Source organism: Lissotriton helveticus, chromosome 1_1, assembly GCF_964261635.1.
Source record: "Lissotriton helveticus chromosome 1_1, aLisHel1.1, whole genome shotgun sequence".
Classification (NCBI taxonomy): domain Eukaryota; kingdom Metazoa; phylum Chordata; class Amphibia; order Caudata; family Salamandridae; genus Lissotriton; species Lissotriton helveticus.
This window is the reverse complement of record NC_136057.1, coordinates 1,957,291,459-1,957,316,896: the sequence shown is the minus strand read 5'-3', so window position 1 is coordinate 1,957,316,896 and position 25,438 is coordinate 1,957,291,459. Positions and strand designations below refer to the sequence as shown.

The 25,438-nt window shown below is 41.4% G+C and overlaps 1 protein-coding gene across 2 annotated transcripts in view; it reads right to left on the bottom strand.

Moving 5' to 3' along the window:
* The window catches only part of DENND1B (DENN domain containing 1B), a 1,337,878-nt gene that overhangs the window by 354,362 nt on the left and 958,078 nt on the right, over positions 1-25,438 (bottom strand). For both annotated transcript variants that reach the window (XM_078644012.1, XM_078644002.1), the window contains one exon: positions 8,908-9,009. In XM_078644012.1, the coding sequence (XP_078500138.1) occupies positions 8,908-9,009 (102 nt within the window). The remainder of the gene's footprint in view (positions 1-8,907; positions 9,010-25,438) is intronic.

Sequence of the window (25,438 nt, the reverse complement as noted above, 5' to 3'; positions counted from 1 at the left end):
GGTGTTTTCACTGTGTTACTGTATATGTTATTGCACAAATACTTTACACATTGTCTTCTAAGTTAAGCCTGCCTGCTCTGTGCCAAGCTACCAAAGGGTAGGCACAGGTTAATTTAGGATTGTGTTGTGACTTACCCTGACTAAGATTGTGATCCCTACTTGGACAGGGTACATATTTCTAGAACTAGAAACCACATTTCTAACAGACGTCAAATGATAAAAGCAGGGAAGAGATTGGGATACAATATGTCTGGCTCCAAATGGGCCAACGTTTGCGAGCAAACAACAGTATTTAATGTTGAATTTAGATGGGAGGATGAGCCAGGGAGTGCATAACACTGACAACTTCTACGACACCAAGTCTATTGTAGGAGAACAAAGCGAGAGGTTTCAGATGAATAGAACCACCATCTATTTCAGAAAGGCCCATAAGGTACCAGTTTCTGGAAGGTAGTGAGTGGCAACAAAAAGCACCCAAAGAACCACCAGAACAGTCCAAAACAGAGGAGAGGTGCTGATGGGCAACAAACTATAGAAAGTTCTGTATCGGTTGGCATCGAAATGGCAAGAAGGGCAAAGAGATATGATGGTTAAGAAGAGGAGCAACTAGGAAGAAAAAAGTTGCAGGATAAAGTACAGTTGAACTTTCATCTGAATAACTGTGTTAGGCTTGACCAAACATTGTTCGAGAGACATTGAGCGACAACTGGAACTACAACTTTCTGTTCAAGGATACACTAAAGTCCACCTTACGTATCTAAGCAAATATCAACCAAGGAGAAAGCAGATTACTAACTATTGCTTAAGGGCCAAACTGAGAATGTATTTTAGGAGCCACAGTGTCATGTTCCACTGAAGTAAAATGAATATATCAAAGTCAAAAATAAAGGGAGTGTGAATTGAAAATAGGAAAGTGGAGGTTTTACAACAAAGATTGCAACGGTTGCACCAAACAAATAGAAAATGCCCTCGATAGACAAAATGATTGTTCGTGCTTGCTAAGTTATTTAAATACCAGAGACCACAATATTAAAATCAGTAGGAACATTTGCAGGGTGTCTAGTATGAAATTGTGATCTGCCACCAATTCCTTATTTTAATTTTACAAAGTGCATGTTTGCTTCCATAAAAACTTGAAGTGGGTGCCTAGAGGTGGGGAATAAAAAAAAAAAAAACAGGTGAAAATCGGTGATGGCTACACCTAGGTAAGATTGACAAACTGATTCGCAAAACAAGTTACCCCGTTCTTAACTAAAGGTAGACACTATATCATGATAGTTCTCAAAATAGTGGACAGTATGAAAACAATTTAGGGCTGTTGGTGGCTCTGTGGTGGTAGGTGTCAAGTACCAGCACTCATTTGTGGGGACCAGGACTTTTGTCATCAAACTTTGACCCATAAAAAGAGATGGGAAGGTAGAAAAGGGGGGAAGAAGGAGGAATAAAAAGATAGGGAAATTTTGAGTCCCCTTGTGTACGCTATGGCATAGCATGGGGAGCACTCTGATGCCTTCGCATCTAGCTAGCGCTATATAAGACACAAAATTATTTTATTAATAATATTACTATACTTGTTATCTATGTTGTGAACATTTACTATTGTAAAGCACTCTGACTCAGATGCTCTGTATAGTCTTGTTATCTTTGATGTGAACATTTACTGTTGTAAAGCGCTCTGATACCTACGGGTCTAGGTAGCGCTACATAAAACCATCAAATAAAGAAATAGAGAATGCAGAGATGAAAAAGACCTGCAAGAGTGAAATAAAGAAACTGGATTGTAGAGTGGTGGATAGAAAGAGAAATGAGGTGGAATCCAGACTAGACAATCCTGGTATTCAGCAACCCTTGAAATTCGTCAACGGCAGGCTCGAAGAAATACTCTGGCCCCTGCACTCCTTTTACAAATTAAGCATTACTTGTTGGACTCTGATTTGCGGAAAGAATGACCCTTAAATTGTTAGTCTACTAAAATAATTCCCACAATGTGTTCCTTTCTTTTCCTACTAGGCTCCAGTCTGTGGTCAATTGATGAAACACAAAAACAGCCATCTCCTCACAAGACAGGAAGGATATATTTTTTTCCCTCTGCCTAAGGAAACAAAGGATTCCCGAATGTCCCTCCCTGATTTATTTTTCCAATTTTGAATACTTTAGGAGCAGCGGAACTGCTACTGGCATGGCAGTATTTCTAACAGCCAATAAATCGAAAATATTATGTGTGAATATTGGAATGAAGCCATTAAGAAGATTACAGCACACAACACAGCAGAGGGTCCACGTGAAAAAAGAGCTGGTAATGCAGGACAACTGTGACCTCTGAACTTTTAAACAATCACGGCAAGCGGTCAGTCAAGAGAAAAATAATAGAGTTCACATGCGCCAAAAGTCAAATGAAACCAGTAAGTACCATTTAAATGATTAGTGACGTTTCTAAAAAAAATCCTCTAATCTGGAGTGATGTATTGTGCTAGACGGAGAATAGGAAGGACTAACGTTCAGATTAAAATCACAAATCAGCCACCTCAAGTTGCATGATAAATAAAAGTTTGTTATAAAAGTATTGTGGCAATGGCCCGAGGGGACGGGCGAAATATCTGTCTGCTAATAGAGCGTATTTATCGTCAATAGCTGCTGAACTGTTTGGTCTTAATTCAAGGGAATTTTGAAGAGATTTTAGAAATGTGTTAGATTTATAGCGCAGCTCATTTACTTGACGGTCTTATTTGGCGATGTCATTTTCTTGGAGTGTGTGAGAGAGGGCGGAAGACAGAAAGCAATAGGGAGAGCATGATAGAAAACTTGCAGCTTTTTTCGCACTCCTCGCTCCTGTTTCTGTTTATACAGCTACTGCAATTAAACGTTTTATTAGGTTTGTCAGTACGCTTTTTAATCTTATTTATAGTAATGTAAATGTATTAGCTCTGCACCCATCGGCCAGCTGCATTTCTCACAATTTCACAGCTCTTTTTTTATTAAAAGTATGTGTGCAATAGAGACTGCTTGCCCAAAAAAGCCTAACATTCGTTTCTTTCGCAGTCTTAGAACGGTCATGTAACATGCACTCGGTGGTTGTTACTTCTCGGCACACAGTTCGCTGCTTCAGCGATAATCCAAAGCATGTAAACTAAAACCGCCGTCTTCTTTTTAGTTGCTGTTATTTTTAGTACTCCCTGCTTACTATTCGTGCCATGAACGTCAATTATATCGTTGGGTTTCAGTTCTTCGTGCGCATCTTTAACGTGGCCTGTATCGAATGTATGTTTACGGTCTTTATTTTTTCTTAGTTGTGATCTGATGTTTAACATTAACTTGACATTGTTTAGTTGTTTCTATTTATCCTAAATTAGTCTGCCTTTTTGGAAGTTCATTTTTCAAATTCTCCAATAGCCTGCGACCTAACCCTGGTCTGCTGATTTTTTTGAATCTCAGTTGCATTGCCCCCTCATTCGACTCCTGCATTTCAGTTCTTACTCAGGGGTTTTGCCCCATGTTTTTAGTAACTTTTTAGACCGTTATCTCTCTGTGTATTTTTTTTATCCTTAGTTATTTCATTAGGCGGAATGTGTTAAGCACTGTGAGGATTTCAGAAACAATACTGAGTAGATCTGTTTTAATACATGATACATATTCCTTTGCCAGTGTCTTGTGTAATTACCAGCTGACAGGGAGTAAATATTTCAATACTTTAATATTTGGAGCATACAACAGTAGGCTAAACATTATTTGATAAAAAGCCACCGGCAAAAATAAATAAAACATGACATGGCAAATTGGGAGCAAAAACTGCTCAATTTGCCAACAGCAAATATAAATACAGGATATAGAAAAAAAAGACTTAATTCAGCGTACACTCTTCTCAGTGCTTTTTCCAGTTACAAGGTGATCAAACCAACGATTGGATTAAACAGTGGCCATGGCCCGATTTTCAAATTACTCACATACTGAATAGCACAATAACAGATATATGTAGCTTTAAAGTTCTACATGGTGTTTTAAAAAGTATTAAATAAGCACAATTTCATGTATACACTTTAAATACTTAAATTATTAAAAAGTCTGACAAGTGATGCTTACAAGTTTATAAAAACAGCCAGGCAAATAAAACATGTTACTATCAATAAGTCTCTTATTTAGTGCAGGCATGTGCATATGTCATGACTACACAGTCTTAACGCAGGCCCGTGTGGTGCAGCGGCCCTCAACCCTTTGGGGTTTCCATTCACCCCAAGCAGAGACTCAGGTTCCCTCTTCATATTCAACAGAAGGGCCCCTTCATTTTGCTTTATGCCATGCGTGACTGTGAAGTCATCAATTCATAGAACTTAAGTTGAGAACTGAGTCTTTTCAAATCTATCTTATAGTGGAGGCATTTTTCCATTTTAAGAGAACAAAGGGTAGGTTCTTAAATTCACAAGCCATATAAAAAGATAACATTTAAGAGCACATGCTTTCTATATATGGTGTCATGAATCAAGAGTTAATTATATCACTGAAAACCCCAAACCATTCAGCTTGCTTCAACTACTTAGTAACACATGTAATAAGGATGTATACCAGCAGAAAACGGTTATCTTTATTAAATAAAAACAATAAATGTTAATCAGACAGAGAATACCAAACAATTGTGCTTTTACTCAATATACTTTACTATGGCCACGAGAGAGACTTTCAGAATTATTTTTCTTAATTCCTGGAAGATGCATTTGCTACAAAATGGCATTATTGTCCTTTCGTGTCATGGACGTGTCAAGATGCCCTGAAAACACACCACAAGATTCTCAGCAGCCAGGGCTGCACGATAGAATTAACAGACCATAAAGCACCCTACCTAATGTGCACGTTTTATGTTGTGATGGTCTTGAAGCAATTATACAGAACATGAGGTTCGAACCTCATTATTCACTGCTCCTACTTAAGAGCAGTGAAACACGAGTTTTGACTTTTGGCTACTGTAAGGTCAGAGCAGTGAGAAAACAGAGACCTGAGGCTGGATCTCGGCAGATGTTGACCCCCTGTATCTACCTGGTCTCTAAAAACCCCAAAACACAGTGAAATGGTGTCTCACACAGTCCAACATCTCATCCACCCTTTACCGCCTCTCTCGGGTCTTCACAGATCCAAGGGAAATAGGGGAAAGCGAGGGGTGGTGCTCTTATGCCACAAACACTTACCTCCCCTGTCAGCTTTGGGTCTGCAGAGGGAATTTCAGGCTGCCAGTAAGATATTGGCTCTCTGTTCCCACAGATTTGGGTGGAGGTGCGGAAGGAATGTTCAGGGAGTGGTGAGAGAGGGTGGCAGGATGCAGGGTGTTTTTTAAGATATGGGTGGGTACAGCTGGGTGGGTGCGTGAGGGTGGCAGTACGCCACATATTTTATTAGATTTTGGTTTGGAGCAAAGTTCAAAATATTACAGAGGGTGGCATGATGTCTGGGCTTTTCTATTAACGTTGGTGAAATTAGCAGAGGCAGGTGGGTGTCGGTAGCAGGAGAAAATGTACATTTCATTTTTGTTTTGTACGACAGTCCAAGAGATCCATTAGAAGGAATAAAAGATTTGAAATCTTGTGATTCACTGATATGACAACAGATGGCAACAACATTTGTTTAACACTGTTGTTAGATCAACCGGCGAAAGTGCTCACCTCCGCTGTCTTTTTCTGCCTCGCCAGCTTCTATGGAAGGGTGGCACCCAGTTTCACACACCTACTGCCACCTCTCCTGGACCTCCACAGACCAGAAGGATGTGGGAGAGTGCAGGTGTCTGCTTCCTGTGCCAACCACCACATTTACCTGTTAGAGTGGGTCTCCTCAGACCCCCACTGCAGTTGAAGCTCTCTGGTCACATAGGAACAGAAGCGCAGCTTTTTGCATGGAGGGGCACGGAGGGAACATAAAGAGGGTCATTTGGCAGGAGATAATGTACATTTAGTTTTTGTTTTGTATGGCAGTCATAGATCAATTAGCATGAATACCAAATCAAAATCTGGTTATTCAGAGCCACAAAAAGTAGGAAACAGAAGTTGTTTCCTACTGTTGTTCGATCAATACGACAAACACTCACTTCCCCTGTGTTCACCCAAAACTGTGGAGATCCATGGTGGAGGAATGGTGGCTGGCAGTTTTACCCACCTTCTACCACCTATTCTGGAACACCACACACCCAAGAGAGGCAAGAGAACTAAGGGGGTCCTTCTAGCTGCGCACTTTCATTTTTGCCCACCACAGCATAGAGCAAGGGGTTGTGAGTGACAGCAGCTTGTCTGATCACATGGGAACAACCACCAAAAAGAGTGCACACCAATGTTTTGGCCGCTGGGCTACTCCTTTATTATTATGTCTTTTTTCAATTTGTTTCAAATTTGTATTAAATATGCTTATCAAAAATAAAAAGATAAAATACATTGCATGATTGCCAAAGCCAATGTTTACTAAAGCCGCTGCCCACAAGGTGGAGCTCACAGTAGGCATTGACTGCAATTCGAAAGTTCAGGCTTCTGATTAGGCCTATGAGATACAGGATGATAGGATGATATAGTGATACATATGAGCATCTATGGTCATGTCAGAAACTTTATTTCACAGTATAAATGTTTTTTGATTACTAAAAGCTTTGATAACCTCTGTTGAATGTACACAAAATGTTTCAAAAAGGCGTACACATAGATACACTACATCTCATTTAGGCCCAGGTGGCAGGAAGAAGCTATGTAGAGATCCTCAAATGTTCATCCCGTGGCTAAATTATCACTTCAACCATCACTCACCAACCCAGAAAAAACACCACCAAACTAGGAAGTGAGATTTTGATTTGGAAATGTTTTATCTCACTAGCCAATTTTGTAGTACATGAGCTGCCTCTTGAATAAAAAAGCAATGACAATTTAACACCATAGTGGAATATAAAATGTCCTTTTTAACAACAAAAGTCAAATTTAAGATGTTTAGATTCTCTTGAGCTACTATGCATTTAATGTACATTTAGAGTCTTGAAAAAATACCACAAGCGATTTAATTTGTGGACCACATATTAAAAGCTGAAACAATAGGGTTAGTGGCTGTTGCTGTACACACTGCTTACACAGCATGGCAGTTCGCACAAACGACCTACCCTGAGGTGCGCATACAATGTGATGCTAAGTGTCTGCTGTGGATGGATAAAGGTGCGCAAGAGCAACAGAAATTAACTGAAAAGACTGAGTAATCGGAACAGTACAGTGGCTACTGAGACCACAAATGAACATACGTTTACTTAAAAACAATAATCCCGTAAAATGGCTCAATTGAAGGCACAAAAGGGCTGCTATTTAAAATTTATAGATCACTAAAACACCCCATTTATGGTGAGCTTACCAATAGAATTCCCCTCACAATCCAATTCACAAGAGTTCCAATATCTAGTGACATGCAATCAGCGCAGTATTTTGGGCCATATATGTTGGCAACCTATTGTTTTCTAAAATGACATCATTTGAGTGACCTAATTCTCCTAAAATGTTCTTTATACATTTTCTGTACTTCCTTAACATTCCCACGTCCAAAGGATTCCGATGACAAACCGAAATACTAATCATACTGCTTTGATTTGCAGTGTTTGGAGAACATGTTCGTATGTTTTTCTCCCACTCTTAGATTTACTGTATGGCCCTGCCAGATTAATCTATAATAAAATTGCCTTCATTACTGCTTTCCTCACTCCGAGAGAAAGTATTTGACTACCACTCTTGGCAGAAAAGTGTGCAACAAAATTGTTTTCACGTATTTACTCAAATACCAACATTAAGAGGGGAAGGGTTAAAGGCGATTTCTGCCTTACATCCAGCATGTAAAGCATTGCTGATCCATACACAAAGTTGGCTGATCAAGAGCTTCATTTCTTGTGTTAATCAAAAGTCTGCCAGTGGGATTTTCTCATTTGTTAAGCTGTGTAGTATTCCATCAAAAAGAATCTATCAACGTATAGAATGGTTTGTCTTCAGAGCAAGTATGCGAACAAAGTGCTCCTGCCTTACCAGCTTATTATACAATGACCAACACGAAGAGTGGGAACATCATCATCTTAAGGGAAATCAAAAATGAGTCAATTTAACAGGAAAATATAGACCGCCCTCTACCAAAGCTAAAAGCAGCTCCTCCTTCAACCAGCCCCCAAACCACCAAAAATATCCTATGGAAGACCAAAGGGAAAAATGACTGCCCCTTAATGAATCTGCCTTCATAGACAGACAGGCTTCACACTTTCAAAGGGATCTCTGCTAATACAAACAGCGCATGTCGTTTAGTTTACAAACATCATTGCAAGTAAGCGGCCTGCGCTCCCGGCAGAGAAAACGCTGAAGCGGCTAGTGTTTCATTCCTGAGGCCGCCTCCACAGGATGAAGATTAAAAATGAAACTGAAATAATTTAAGGAAAACAAATAAATGTTTCAGAGACCTAGAACAGATCAAAGGAAAAAATCTCTGACCCCGACTGCACTCGCATTTCTCATTATATTGACCAGTGCCATCAGATTATTAATTAAAGGGACTAGTGCTGGCAGGTGGCGCAGAAGCAGAAACCGATAATTGGCCCCCTTCTTCTCATTGCCTTCAAAAAAACACCCGCTCGCTCTTTTGCAAGACACGCCACTAGGCAGACAGCGAGCCCTGCCTGATGGTATGATCATTAAGACGAAATCAAGGAGCATTTGCGTTTAAGGCTGCTTTGCCTAATGAAGGCAGCTCACTTTTTAATTACAACCCCGCTTCCCCGATGAGGGACGTTGTGTCCTGCTCATCCTCTCAGAATGTGTCAAACAGTTTTGCTACACTCTTAGATGCCACAAAAAAATATCAGCAACTTCAATAACTTGGAGAATTGAAACTGTGACAATCTTCTGCCTCTCCCTTCCACACCCTCAGACTTACCACTTCACCGGGCAGGTCGCCGAGGTCATTGAATGGAGTTTCCAAGGTGTTTGTGTCAATGTTAAGCAGAACCACGTCTTCCAGTGATTTATTTTTGACTCTCTGTAAAGAAGCAAAACAGAGAAATATATTTCCATTAGGCTTTTCATATCTTTTGATATAAATTGCTCCAAATTTGAATAATGATCCAAAACTCAGTGACTGGCTTTGTTTCTTACGAATTATCTGATGTCTATTATCCATCAGGCCTTAGCTGTTAAAATAATCGACATTGTATAATTAAAAAACTAATGCCTTGATTGCAATTGAGCTGTGAATCCTGCTTCAGAGGCCAAACCTTCTGCCAATAGGAAAACTACAAACCGGGGCTAAATTTTGCCTGATGTGGCAGTTGGCCAACACAATTGGTGGCATTTAAGATCACTCACAAACTTCAGGCGCAATCTATGGGCAATCCTGTTGTAGGCGACTCATGCACAAATTGCACAGAACTCCCCAACTAGCAATCGGGGGCAGTAATAGGCGGCTTTGCAGTCTGAATCCCTAATTTGCGTAGGGACAAGTAATCAGGTTGTTATATCAAAATAGTAAAATTATATCAAGATAGCAACACAGTTCAATATTAACATATGGCCGGGGTGCACCTGGTTATTTTGGCAAATGTACCCGGACAGCATTTACTCTGGTAGATTGCTTTCTCAACTTCCATAAAACACTATATATATATATATATATATATTCACTGAAAAAACCATAGGTTATAGACCATATATAGTTAGGAATTAGCATTTAAAAAACCTTATTTTACTCACACAAAACCATTGAAATTCCATATATAGTTAGTTGCACTAACTATATATCGCGCACCCGCAATCCACTGCTGATGATGTCACATATTACATCATTCATGACATGGTCAGTGACATCACTGATGACATCACTGATGACAACATCCAGTGATTATGTGTTTCTGTAAAGTTTAAATATGTTTTACATATTGAAGAATGAGTGGATGTATAAGTGTCTGAATGAAGGTTTTAGTAGGTGCGTGATTGACTGTCTGAGTGAGTGATTAAATGCGTCTTACTGAATGCACGGGTTAGTGACTAAACTTTCTGAAAGTGTGCATCAGTATCTCTGTTGTTGTGCAAGCTGCTGCATGTGTTGATCAGTAGCTATATAAGTAGCTATATGGGTTATTGATTGGTTGCACAAGTATTTGTATGGGAGACTGAGTGTGTGTATGGCTGGCTGGGAGGTGTGTGACTCTGTGCAGATCAATGTGTACTTGTATCAGTGATTCTATAAGAGAGTAACTATGTGTTAGTATATGTTTCAAAAATGTAAGGTGTTCTGTGTTTAACTGTATAGATGAGAAAATGGAAGTGTGATTGATTCTTTTCAGGACTGACTAGGTGTGTGAGTAACTCCATGAATGAGTGGCAGAGTGTGAGTGTCTGTATAAGTGTATGAGTGCATATGATAGTGTTGTAAAGATGAGTGATTGTATGTATGAATGATTGTATAAGTGAATGTGTGTGTAGACATAGGAATCAGTGAGTGCGTATGTAGTAACTAGTATTGGTGTGTCAATGGTTTCAAAAATGATACTCTCTATTTAACACTGGGTGTAACGGAGGTTATATTACAGTGTGAGGAGATGCATTGTATTATCACATGAATGATATCATCAGTGATGTGATCATTGATGTCAAGTGTGATGTCATCAGTGATGTCATTTAAGATGTCATCAGTGATGTCATCAGTGATGTCACTGACCATGTCATGAATGATGTAATATGTGACATCATCAGCAGTGGATTGCGGGTGCGCGATATATAGTTAGTGCAACTAACTATATATGGAATTTCAATGGTTTTGTGTGAGTAAAATAAGGTTTTTTAAATGCTAATTCCTAACTATATATGGTCTATAACCTATGGTTTTTTCAGTGAATTTTCAAGGTTTTGTAAATGCTAATTCCTAACTATATATGGTCTATAACCTATGTTTTTTTCAGTGAATTTCAATGGTTTTTTAATAGCAAATATCATAAGCTGTCGAATGTCAAGTACGTGGTAAGTAAAACATTTTCGTGTTTATGCACACTGATCTGCTTTGAATGCTGCCCCCCACCCCTCATTTCTATTAGGAGTACTCTCTCTTTGCAGATAGTGAAGGGTAGTTAACGCAGCCCTTTGCCCCCTTTGTAATCCGTCGTGCCTGCTTCTCTCTCCATTTGATTGATTGTTCTCTTTGGTTCATTCTCTATTTACAAACAAGCACAGAGTCAAAATACTCTGTTTAGTCTTTGCAGATAGCGAAAAACCGTGTAAAAAAACAAAAGGAATCGAGCAAAATCAGTAGGCCACTAATGGGATCTCTTTTTGACCTCGCTAAAATAGAAACATTAGGAACAACCTGTTGAAAATAGCAATGCGTATGTACATAAGCGGCGTTCATTTGTGTTCACAGTACCCCTTGTTGATTGTTTGAATCGAGCATTGAATTGTTCGAAGTTGGTTCTCTTAAGGATCTTCTCTGCCTGCAAACGAGGAAGAATAGGAATATTCTCTCTCCCTTTGCAGATAGTGAAGGGTAGGTAACGCAAGCCTTTAACACGTCGTACCTATTTCATTCCTCATTGATTGATTGATTGTCCGAACATTGACTGTTTGGGAATTAGTTCTTTTTGGAGGTATTCCCTGTTTGCAAATAAACGTAGGAAAATCTTTGCAAGTAGTGAAAGGGTACGTAATGCGGACCTTTCTCCCCCGTTGTAATCTGTCATGCCTATCTACTCCCCACTGATTGATGCACCTGTTTCACCCGGACCATTTACTAGACATACGTCATCTGGCCCGACCAGAGAGCACCCCTAGTGAAAAGGACATATGCAATAATAACGAAGTGATCACTGTATCCTGTTAACAGAAACTTTAGCATGAAACAACCTGGAAAGAAAAGAATAGGAAATCGAAAATCAGTAGGCCACTGATGAACATGAACTTTTATTAAACAACGAACAAAGAAACGATAACATAACGTAATGATAAAACCTATTAATGTCCTAGAAACAAGAAAACGTTCGAAATATGCCAGTGGTGAGAGACCAGAAAAACAGTAAGAGAAACCAAATCACCCCTCGCTGTCCCACCGCCTGCCACGCCAAAAAAATCGATAGACTAGGGAAAATGCAAGTCAGTAGAACATCCGCCCCCACTCTGGAAACTTCCAAGGTGGGGCAGGGTTCCGGCTACGCCCAGCCGGGAGCAGCCCATATAAGGCAGGTCCTGCTGCCACGCCTCGGCCAGGAGATCCTAACGTAGGGTGTAGCCGGAGGAGAGGCCGAGACCAGCGGGACCCGGCCAGGGGATTGCCTTTACAACGCTGAACAGTTGCAGGGGGGGGGGGAATGTCTCCTCGACCCTCCCCTCTCTCTCCCAGTCCGGCCGCGGTGGCCCTTGAGAGTTGCAGGTAGTCCCGCCACATGCTCTTCCGGTCCGGCCACCAACGGTCGGGGGGCCGAGGCCGACGGGATCCGGCTGCAGCCAATAAACCAAGAAACCCGTTCATGGGGCCAGAGCCAGGGGCGTCCGGCCGACATCTACCGGAAGCCCGGCCCGAAGACGGACGGGACACTTCTTCTTTCTTGTATAATTGCTGCAACAACCCTGGGGGGGGATGTCTTGCACATGCCTCCGACCCCCCCCCCCCCCTCGTCCTCATCGCCTGGTCCGGCCATAACAAATCTCAAGCGAGACGCCGTGGGGTGCACTGGGAGGGAGAGACGGTGCGAACAGGCCTCTCCCGCCTCCCCAGGTGGAGGCTTCCCAGCTGCACCCTCAGCGCTCCAGGCGCCCGGAAAAGGGTTCTTCCACTGTGGCCATGCTGCAACGTCTCGCCCGGCAGGGTGGAGCCCGTCCGCTCATTTGACCCCGCGATCGCCAGTAGCTACCGAACTCTCAAAATGGCGGTCGACCTGGCAAGAGCGGGCCCAGCATAAAGAAATGGCCCGGTCACTGGTTGACTCCACCACCGTAGTCCTCCACGACCTTGAAGATTCTAGAGGAGCCGCGGGAGTCTCCGACCCCCGATGGGGAATGACTGCCATGATCACCCGTGGAGTGACGAAACTGTATCCGCGGGACGTCGGCGCCAGCCTCACTTTGAATTACTAGAATCCTGCAGACCTCACTTCCGGTGAAAGCACAGTGTGACCCGGTAGGAAAAATTGTTGCACCCCCTCCCCTTTTTGACTGATAGTTCAAACCACCGATCCTTTCCTTTGCCCTTTTAACGGAACTTTGGACTGCCTCCCCCTCTTTTACATTTTCTAGAGAAAACAAAACATTAACCACTACAATAACATAGCAGTTGACACCAGAACTGTTTTCAAATTGAAAACCAACAACATCTTCAACAGAATCCTTTTTGTTTCTGCTGTGACCCTGCTACAGCACAGGCATTGTCCCCAGCAGTAATTCTGCAATGCCGGTAAGAATAGCTGTGGTGCCTACTGGACTCACTCACCCCCGCGGCGCCCCACGCCGTTATTTGCTGGGCGGCAACTTGCTAGACATCACTTTCGTGCCATCTAGATTTCAGCGCGTTCTGCTGCCTTGGAACTATTCGCACAACAGACCGCTACTGACAAGAATATTTCATTATTGGTGCTGTCAATTTCAATAAATCTATTGGATAATTCAAAAGAAATTGCCACGGTCTCTTCGTTGTTTAAATGTTTTTACTGTTTTTGTTTTGTTGTATATATTTATATGTTATTAAAGTTTTATATTCCTACTACTTTGTTGGAGTGCTATATATTTTTAATGTGACACATAATTGTAAAAACTTTGATGTACAAAGAGTGATTCCTGGAATCTTCCGCTTCAGGCTCGGTCCCCTCCCCAATCACAATACAGGATGGTTTTCAGATAGTAGGAACACGTGTGGTGTGACGGATCTCATCGGGTGTGGGCCTTCATCTACTATAACTCCTTTGAAGAGGGGTGATTCTTTACAGCTGGGGCCATAAACTACATCTGCAGGGCTAGCTGATAGCCTGGACAATCGGACACAGAGGAAGAGGAGTGTCAGAGGGTGCGGTAGTGAATAGGGCGAAAGGGAGGTGTCGGGCGGGCACAGTGTGATTCTCAGGGAAGAGCAGCGCAGATGGGGGGAGGTTTATTGCCCATGCATAAGACAGAGAGCGGGGGTGACCAGTGCCTGGGGAAGATGCTTGCGAGGGTGAGGAGCCATGCTACGAATCGACAGCGTGCAGAGAGTGGGTCTGGTCAAGACATCTAAAATGGCTGCCGTGCACGACAAAAGTGTGGCATTTCAAAAAAGGCAAGATGGCGCAGACAATGTTTTTCAACACTTCCTCATTTCCTTCGAATCGAACGTTAACAGACGTTGGGGCATATTACCAAAGTTAAGCGATATTTATCGCTAACGATGCTTACCAACGAATTTTTTACCGCTAAGCATCATCAGAAATTATCGAAGATAAACCTTGCTATTATCAAGGTTTATCACAAATGCGATAATAAACGGCCGCAATGCATGAATATCGCTAAAAACTCAGCGATATTCATACATTACCGAGCTAATGCTCTTAGCCATGTTATCCACCTCCCATTGGATAACATGGCTAAGAACTGCTCAGGGCAGGTGTTACTTTTTGGAGATATTCGCGCTTAGCGCGAATATCTCCAAAAGTTGGTAATAGGAGATAGATATCTTGCATGTTGTAATGCAAGTTATTGTGGTATATGGAACTCATACCATAATCTCTCAGGAAAGCAGAAACTGATCCTTTTGGGACCGCCTAAAAAGGCCTAGGGGGTGAGGAGTACTCTACTTTGCCCCCTTTTCACGTTCCGAACTATTTTATTTTACTCTCTTCTGTAATTACACAAAATAGCAGCGATAAGATGCATCGGAGACACACAGTGAGAGAAAGGAGGCCGGAGATGAAGAAGAGATGTCAAATACACATTGGAGATAATATAGTGGCAGAAGGGAAGTAAATATGAGTAAACTTACCATGTAACATAAAAATGTTGCACTCTATACTATAAGTCTCATTTTATACTACAATCACTTCGCTACAACCTCATAAATTAAAAATAAAAATGAATAATGTCTCAAACAATTTTTGATTTCTAAATATAAATTTATTCTTCAGAATTTTCTAAATTTGAAAGAACTAGTAACATGTCCTCATCAGCAATGTCCTCATGAAAAGTCTCCAATAATGATTCTTGTAACTCTATGGTCTCCAAACACTCGATAAATTCGCCATCAAGAGATTGATCAAAAAAATCATTCAAGTCATCTCCTCCTTCTGACAATATTTCATTATTGGTGCTGTCAATTTCAATCAATGTAGTGGAATCATTCAAGTCATCTCCTCGTGACAATATTTCATTATTGGTGCTCTCAATTTCAATCAATGTAGTGGAATCATTCAAGTCATCTCCTCCTTGTGACAATATTTCATTATTGGTGCTGTCCATTTCAATCAATCTAATGGAATCATACAAGTCATCTCCTCCTTGTGACAATATTTCATTATTGCTGCTCTCAATTTCAATCAACGTAGTGGAATCATTCAAGTCATCTCCTTGTGACAATATTTCATTCTTGGTGCTGTCCATTTCAATCAATCTAATGGAATCATACAAGTCATGTCCTCCTTGTGACAATGTTTCATTATTGGTGCTCTCAATTTCAATCAATGTAGTGGACGATTCAAAAGAAATTGCCACGGTCTCTTCATTGTGAGCCATTTTATTTTGAAATTGCTTGCTGTAAATTGCAGAAAAAAATAATCACTTTCATTTATCGTTTTTAGTAATACATAATATAAAACTAACTTTATCAAGTATTTAGTATAACAGAAGGACTGCAAATAAATAACAGAAAACATTTTTCAAATTATCTTCAAGTGTACAACATAGTTCCCCTTACAAATTAACAACTCACCTTTTCAAAAGTAGGAAAAGTGTTAGTACTGTGTAAATCAAACACCAGAAATTCACCACCAAAAATTCCTCACAAATGTACCTCAGACAGTAGTATCACAAAATGGCTGTGGTTTCCTCTCATTTGACATATATACATAACCAATTAACTTTCATCACACACAAATACAAAACCAAAGTAACATTTTAATTGGTTCTAAATTTCAACACTTTCAAATGTGTTTTCCCCATGCAATTTTCCATAGGACATTTACATACGTCTACAGCCTGAATGGCTGAACGGAATTACACCAAACTTGGCAAAATGGTACATCAAACCTAAGAGGTCAGGAAGGATCTACTATGCCCCCTTATGGTCATTTCCCCCTTCGCTTTGGCCTCATCTTGTCTCTCAATCCTACCAAGAGACAAGATGGCGGCCGCTACGGACTGTTTGGAATGTTGACAGACGCCGGAGAACCAATCAGCTTCGCAAAGCTCCGTAACGCGAAAAGTACGCGAAGCGGAGCGCTGTTACAGATATATATCTTTTTTTGAACGTTAATTTCTCAAAATCCACTGGAGCACATATATTGAGACCTAGCAAAGGCACATCGGGCTACCAGTCCCTAATATTTTACCAAGTTTCGTGCAAATCCATTCAGCCGTTCGATTATTATTATTATTTTTTTTTTTTGCCCCGCGGGGCCCTTTTAAAACCTCCACATCAAACCTAGGGGGTCAGCGAGGATCTACTATTCCCCCTTATGGTCATTTGCCCCTTCGCTTTCGCCTCCTCTTGTCTCTCGATCCTACCGAGAGACAAGATGGCGGCCGCTACGGACTGTTTGGAATGTTGACAGACGCCGGAGAACCAATCAGCTTCGCTTCACAAAGCTCCGTTGCGCGAAAAGTACGCGTAGCGGAGCGCTGCCCAGTCCGCGGTTACAGATATATATCTTTTTTTGAACCTTAATTTCTCAAAATCCACTGAAGCACATATATTGAGACCTACAAAAGGCACATCGGGCTACCAGTCCCTACAATTTTGCCAAGTTTCGTGCAAATCCATTCAGCCGTTCGGGCTAAAAGTGAGGCCAACCGCCCTATGGAAAACTCAATGTTAAAAACACGTTTTGGGACCCCCCTTTTCTCTCGGCCCCCCCTTGACGAACCCCCCCCAAATTTTCAGGGGCTGCTCAGAAACAAAATGTTCCATTTTCCTGAAAATTTCAGCCAATTCCGTCCACAAACGCCAAAGTTATTAGACATAGAATTTTCAAAAATCCCATAGAGAAAAAATCCTAACTATATATACCTACTGGCGACCGCCAGTAGGTAATATATATATATATATATATATATTCACTGAAAAAACCATAGGTTATAGACCATATATAGTTAGGAATTAGCATTTAAAAAACCTTATTTTACTCACACAAAACCATTGAAATTCCATATATAGTTAGTTGCACTAACTATATATTGCGCACCCGCAATCCACTGCTGATGATGTCACATATTACATCATTCATGACATGGTCAGTGACATCACTGATGACATCACTGATGACATCTCAAATGACATCACTGATGACATCTCACTTGACATCAATGATCACATCACTGATGATATCATTCATGTGACAATACAATGCATCTCCTCACATTTTAATATAACCTCTGTTTCACCCAGTGTTAAAAACAGAGTATAATTTTTGAAACCATTGACACACCAATACTAGTTACTACATACGTACTCACTGATTCCTACGTCTACACACACATTCACTCATTCACCCATACAATCATTCATACATACAATCACTCATGTTTACAACACAATCATATGCACTCATACACCTATACAGACACTCACACTCTGCCACTCATCCATGGAGTTACTCACACACCTAGTCAGTCCTGTAAAGAATCAATCACACTTCCATTTTCTACTCTATACAGTTAAACATAGAGCACCTTACGTTTTCAACCATATACTAACACATACTTACTCTCTTATACAATCATTGATACAAGTACACATTGATCTGTACAGAGTCACACACCTCCCATCCAGCCACACACACACTCAGTCTCCCATGCAAATACTTGGGCAATCAATCAATAACCCATATAGTTACTCATATAGCTACTGATCAACACATGCAGCAGTTTACAGAACAACAGACATAATGATGCACAAATTAAGACAGTTTAGTCACTAACCCATGCACTCAGTGAGACACATTTAATCACTCACTCATACATTCAGTCATGCACCTACTAAATCCTTCGTCCAGACACTTATACATCCACTCATTCTTCAATATGTAAGACATATTTTAACTTTACAGAAACATAGTCACTGGATGTTGTCATCAGTGATGTCATCAGTGATGTCATTTGAGATGTCATCAGTGATGTCATCAGTGATGTCACTGACCATGTCATGAATGATGTAATATGTGACATCATCAGCAGTGGATTGCGGGTGCGCAATATATAGTTAGTGCAACTAACTATATATGGAATTTCAATGGTTTTGTGTGAGTAAAATAAGGTTTTTTAAATGCTAATTCCTAACTATATATGGTCTATAACCTATGGTTTTTTCAGTGAATTTTCAAGGTTTTGTAAATGCTAATTCCTAACTATATATGGTCTATAACCTATGGTTTTTTCAGTGAATTTCAATGGTTTTTTAATAGCAAATATCATAAGCTGTCGAATGTCAAGTACGTGGTAAGAATTTTTTTTTTCGTGTTTATGCACACTGATCTGCTTTGATTGCTGCCCCCACCCCTCATTTCTATTAGGAGTACTCTCTCTTTGCAGATAGTGAAGGGTAGTTAACGCAGCCCTTTCCCCCTTTGTAATCCGTCGTGCCTGCTTCTCTCTCCATTTGATTGATTGTTCTCTTTGGTTCATTCTCTATTTACAAACAAGCACAGAGTCGCAATACTCTGTTTAGTCTTTGCAGATAGCGAAAAATCGTGTAAAAAAACAAAAGGAATCGAGCAAAATCAGTAGGCCACTAATGGGATCTCTTTTGACCTCGCTAAAATAGAAACATTAGGAACAACCTGTTGAAAATAGCAATGCGTATGTATATAAGCGGCGTTCATTTGTGTTCACAGTACCCCTTGTTGATTGTTTCAATCGAGCATTGAATTGTTCGAAGTTAATTCTCTTAACGATCTTCTCTACCTGCAAACGAGGAAGAATAGGAATATTCTATCTCCCTTTGCAGATAGTGAAGGGTAGGTAACGCAAGCCTTTAACACGTCGTACCTATTTCATTCCTCATTGATTGATTGATTGTCCGAACATTGACTGTTTGGGAATTAGTTCTTTTTGGAGGTATTCCCTGTTTGCAAATAAACGTAGGAAAATCTTTGCAAGTAGTGAAAGGGTACGTAATGCGGACCGTTCTCCCCCGTTGTAATCTGTCATGCCTATCTACTCCCCACTGATTGATGCACCTTTTTCACCCGGACCATTTACTAGAGATACGTCATCTGGCCCGACCAGAGAGCACCCCTAGTGAAAAGGACATATGCAATAATAACGAAGTGATCACTGTATCCTGTTAACAGAAACTTTACCATGAAACAACCTGGAAAGAAAAAAATAGGAAAACGAAAATCAGTAGGCCACTGATGAACATGAACTTTTATTAAACAACGAACAAAGAAACGATAACATAACGTAATGATAAAACCTATTAATGTCCTAGAAACAAGAAAACGTTAAAATATGCCAGTGGTGAGAGACCAGAAAAACAGTAAGAGAAACCAAATCACCCCTCGCTGTCCCACCGCCTGCCACGCCAAAAAAATCGATAGACTAGGGAAAATGCAAGTCAGTAGAACATCCACCCCCACTCTGGAAACTTCCAAGGTGGGGCAGGGTTCCGGCTACGCCCAGCCGGGAGCAGCCCATATAAGGCAGGTCCTGCTGCCACGCCTCGGCCAGGAGATCCTAACGTAGGGTGTAGCCGGAGGAGAGGCCGAGACCAGCGGGACCCGGCCAGGGGATTGCCTTTACAACGCTGAACAGTTGCAGGGGGGGGGAATGTCTCCTCGACCCTCCCCTCTCTCTCCCAGTCCGGCCGCGGTGGCCCTTGAGAGTTGCAGGTAGTCCCGCCACATGCTCTTCCGGTCCGACCACCAACGGTCGGGGGGCCGAGGCCGACGGGATCCGGCTGCAGCCGATAAACCAAGAAACCCGTTCATGGGGCCAGAGCCAGGGGCGTCCGGCCGACATCCACCGGAAGCCCGGCCCGAAGACGGACGGGACACTTCTTTCTTTTATAATGGCTGCGACAACACTGGAGGGGGATGTCTTGCACATGCCTCCGACCCCCCCCTCGTCCTCATCGCCTGGTCCGGCCATAACAAATCTCAAGCGAGACGCCGTGGGGTGCACTGGGAGGGAGAGACGGTGCGAACAGGCCTCTCCCGCCTCCCCAGGTGGAGGCTTCCCAGCTGCACCCTCAGCGCTCCAGGCGGTGGCATCCTAACAACTACAGTGCTGCACAGTTTCGGAACGACCTAGATAACGGTTCTTCCACTGTGGCCATGCTGCAACGTCTCGCCCGGCAGGGTGGAGCCCGTCCGCTCATGTGACCCCGCGATCGCCGGTAGCTGCCGAACTCTCAAAATGGCGGTCGACCTGGCAAGAGCGGGCCCAACATAAAGAAATGGCCCGGTCACTGGTTGACTCCACCACCGTAGTCCTCCACGACCTTGAAGATTCTAGAGGAGCCGCGGGAGTCTCCGACCCCCGATGGGGAATGACTGCCATGATCGCCCGTGGAGTGACGAAACTGTATCCGCGGGACGTCGGCGCTCCCATGCTGGCGCCAGCCTCACTTTGAATTACTACAATCCTGCAGACCTCACTTCCGGTGAAAGCACAGTGTGACCCGGTAGGAAAAATTATTGCACCCCCTCCCCTTTTTGACTGATAGTTCAAACCACCGATCCTTTCCTTTGCCCTTTTAACGGAACTTTGGACTGCCTCCCCCTCTTTTACATTTTCTAGAGAAAACAAAACATTAACCACTACATTAGCATAGCAGTTGACACCAGAACTGTTTTCAAATTCAAAACCAACAACATCTTCAACAGAATCCTTTTTGTTTCTGCTGTGACCCTGCTACAGCACAGGCATTGTCCCCAGCAGTAATTCTGCAATGCCGGTAAGAATAGCTGTGGTGCCTACTGGACTCACTCACCCCCGCGGCGCCCCACGCCGTTTTTTGCTGGGCGGCAACTTACTAGACATCACTTTCGTGCCATCTAGATTTCAGCGCGTTCTGCTGCCTTGGAACTATTCGCACAACAGACCGCTACTGACAAGAATATTTCATTATTGGTGCTGTCAATTTCAATAAATCTATTGGATAATTAAAAAGAAATTGCCACGGTCTCTTCGTTGTTTAAATGTTTTTACTGTTTTTGTTTTGTTGTATATATTTATATGTTATTAAAGTTTTATATTCCTACTACTTTGTTGGAGTGCTATATATTTTTAATGTGACACATAATTGTAAAAACTTTGATGTACAAAGAGTCATTCCTGGAATCTTCCGCTTCAGGCTCGGTCCCCTCCCCAATCACAATACAGGATGGTTTTCAGATAGTAGGAACGCGTGTGCTGTGACGGATCACATCGGGTGTGGGCCTTGATCTACTATAACTCCTTTGAAGAGGGGTGATTCTTTACAGCTGGGGCCATAAACTACATCTGCAGGGCTAGCTGATAGCCTAGGACCGGCCTGGACATTCGGACACAGAGGAAGAGGAGTGTCAGAGGGTGCGGTAGTGAATAGGGCGAAAGGGAGGTGTCGGGCGGGCACAGAGTGTGATTCTCAGGGAAGAGCAGCGCAGATGGGGGAAGGTTTATTGCCCATGCATAAGACAGAGAGCGGTGGTGACCAGTGCCTGGGGGAGATGCTTACGAGGGTGAGGAGCCATGCTACGAATCGACAGCGTGCAGAGAGTGGGTCTGGTCAAGACATCTAAAATGGCTGCCGTGCACGACAAAAGTGTGGCATTTGAAAAAAGGCAAGATGGCGCACACAATGTTTTTCAACACTTCCTCATTTCCTTCGAATCGAACGTTAACAGACGTTGGGGCATATTACCAAAGTTAAGCGATATTTATCGCTAACGATGCTTACCAACCAATTTTTTACCACTAAGCATCGTCAGAAATTATCGAAGATAAACCTTACTATTATCAAGGTTTATCGCAAATGCGATAATAAACGGCCGCAATGCATGAATATCGCTAAAAAGTCAGCGATATTCATGCATTACCGAGCTAATACTCTTAGCCATGTTATCCACCTCCCATTGGATAACATGGCTAAGAACTGCTCAGGGCAGGTGTTACTTTTTGGAGATATTCGCGCTTAGCGCGAATATCTCCAAAAGTTGGTAATAGGAGATAGATATCTTGCATGTTGTAATGCAAGTTATTGTGGTATATGGAACTCATACCATAATCTCTCAGGAAAGCAGAAACTGATCCTTTTGGGACCGCCTAAAAAGGCCTAGGGGGTGAGGAGTACTCTACTTTGCCCCCTTTTCACGTTCCGAACTATTTTATTTTACTCTCTTCTGTAATTACACAAAATACCAGCGATAAGATGCATCGGAGACACACAGTGAGAGAAAGGAGGCCGGAGATGAAGAAGACATGTCAAATACACATTGGAGATAATATAGTGGCAGAAGGGAAGTAAATATGAGTAAACTTACCATGTAACATAAAAATGTTGCACTCTATACTATAAGTCTCATTTTATACTACAATCACTTCGCTACAACCTCATAAATTAAAAATAAATAATGTCTCAAACAATTTTTGATTTCTAAATATAAATTTATTCTTCAGAATTTTCTAAATTTGAAACAACTAGTAACATGTCCTCATCAGTAATTTCCTCTTCAATCATCTCATCTGGAATCTCCTCATTAAAAGTCTGCAATGATGATTCTTGTAACTCTATGGTCTCCAAACACTCGATAAATTCGCCATCAAGAGATTGATCAAAAAAATCATTCAAGTCATCTCCTCCTTCTGACAATATTTCATTATTGGTGCTGTCCATTTCAATCAATGTAGTGGAATCATTCAAGTCATCTCCTCGTGACAATATTTCATTATTGGTGCTCTCAATTTCAATCAATGTAGTGGAATCATTCAAGTCATCTCCTCCTTGTGACAATATTTCATTATTGGTGCTGTCCATTTCAATCAATCTAATGGAATCATACAAGCCATCTCCTCCTTGTGACAATATTTCATTATTGGTGCTCTCAATTTCAATCAATGTAGTGGAATCATTCAAGTCATCTCCTTGTGACAATATTTCATTCTTGGTGCTGTCCATTTCAATCAATCTAATGGAATCATACAAGTCATGTCCTCCTTGTGACAATATTTCATTATTGGTGCTCTCAATTTCAATCAATGTAGTGGACAATTCAAAAGAAATTGCCACGGTCTCTTCATTGTGAGCCATTTTATTTTGAAATTGCTTGCTGTAAATTGCAGAAAAAAATAATCACTTTCATTTATCGTTTTTAGTAATACATAATATAAAACTAACTTCATCAAGTATTTAGTATAACAGAAGGACTGCAAATAAATACCAGAAAACATTTTTCAAATTATCTTCAAGTGTACAACATAGTTCCCCTTACAAATTAACAACTCACCTTTTTAAAAGTAGCAGAAGTGTTAGTACTGTGTAAATCAAACACCAGAAATTCACCACCAAAAATTCCTCACAAATGTACCTCAGACAGTAGTATCACAAAATGGCTGTGGTTTCCTCTCATTTGACATATATACATAACCAATTAACTTTCATCACACACAAATACAAAACCAAAGTAACATTTTAATTGGTTCTAAATTTCAACACTTTCAAATGTGTTTTCCCCATGCAATTTTCCATAGGACATTTACATACGTCTACAGCCTGAATGGCTGAACGGAATTACACCAAACTTGGCAAAATGGTACATCAAACCTAAGAGGTCAGGAATGATCTACTATGCCCCCTTATGGTCATTTCCCCCTTCGCTTTGGCCTCCTCTTGTCTCTCAATCCTACCGAGGGACAAGATGGCGGCCGCTACGGACTGTTTGGAATGTTGACAGACGCCGGAGAACCAATCAGCTTCGCAAAGCTCCGTAACGCGAAAAGTACGCGAAGCGGAGCGCTGTTACAGATATATATCTTTTTTTCAACGTTAATTTCTCAAAATCCACTGGAGCACATATATTGAGACCTAGCAAAGGCACATCGGGCTACCAGTCCCTAATATTTTGCCAAGTTTCGTGCAAATCCATTCAGCCGTTCGATTATTATTATTTTGTTTTTTTTTTGCCCCGCGGGGCCCTTTTAAAACCTCCACATCAAACCTAGGGGGTCAGCGAGGATCTACTATGCCCCCTTATAGTTATTTCCCCCTTTGTTTTGACCTCCTCTTGTCTCTCGATCCTACCGAGAGACAAGATGGCGGCCGCTACGGACTGTTTGGAATGTTGACAGACGCCGGAGAACCAATCAGCTTCGCTTCACAAAGCTCCGTTGCGCGAAAAGTCCGCGAACCAGAGCGCTAACCGGTCCGCTGTTACAGATATATATCTTTTTTTAAACGTTAATTTCTCAAAATCCACTGGAGCACATATATTGAGACCTACAAAAGGCACATCGGGCTACCAGTCCCTACAATTTTGCCAAGTTTCGTGCAAATCCATTCAGCCGTTCGGGCTAAAAGTGAGGCCAACCGCCCTATGGAAAACTCAATGTTAAAAACACGTTTTGGGACCCCCCTTTTTTCTCGGCCCCCACTGGACGAACCCCCCCCAAATTTTCAAGGGCTGCTCAGAAACAAAATGTGCCATTTTCCTGAAAATTTCAGCCGATTCCGTCCACAAACGCCAAAGTTATTAGACATAGAATTTTCAAAAAACCCATAGAGAAAAAATCCTAACTATATATACCTACTGGCGACCGCCAGTAGGTAATATATATATATATATATATATATATATATATATATATATATATATATATATATATATATATATATATATATATATATATATATATATATATATATATATATATATATATATATATATATATATATATATATATATATATATCCTGTTCTGCCTTCACTAAACCAAAATTAGCCTTTGATTCCTAGTGATCGCCAAATGTCCCAATACTCTCATTACTGCCAGCTTTGCCTATTACTGATGAGGGGTTCACCCCCCTACAGCGTCTTGTAAATTTCCATAAACACTCTTAAGAAAAACTTTATCTTAGGGCCTAGCCACAATTTGTGGTAAACTGTACCATATCATTCACACCCTCACAAGCACTGTGAAGACTATTCATTTCCAAACGCTCATAGTTGCTTTCTTGAGGTGTATACCCTGCATAGGAATACACCTGAAGCACATATATTTTTAAGATCACCAAACATAATTCACACACATAGTTCTCTGAATGTTCTGTTTTAT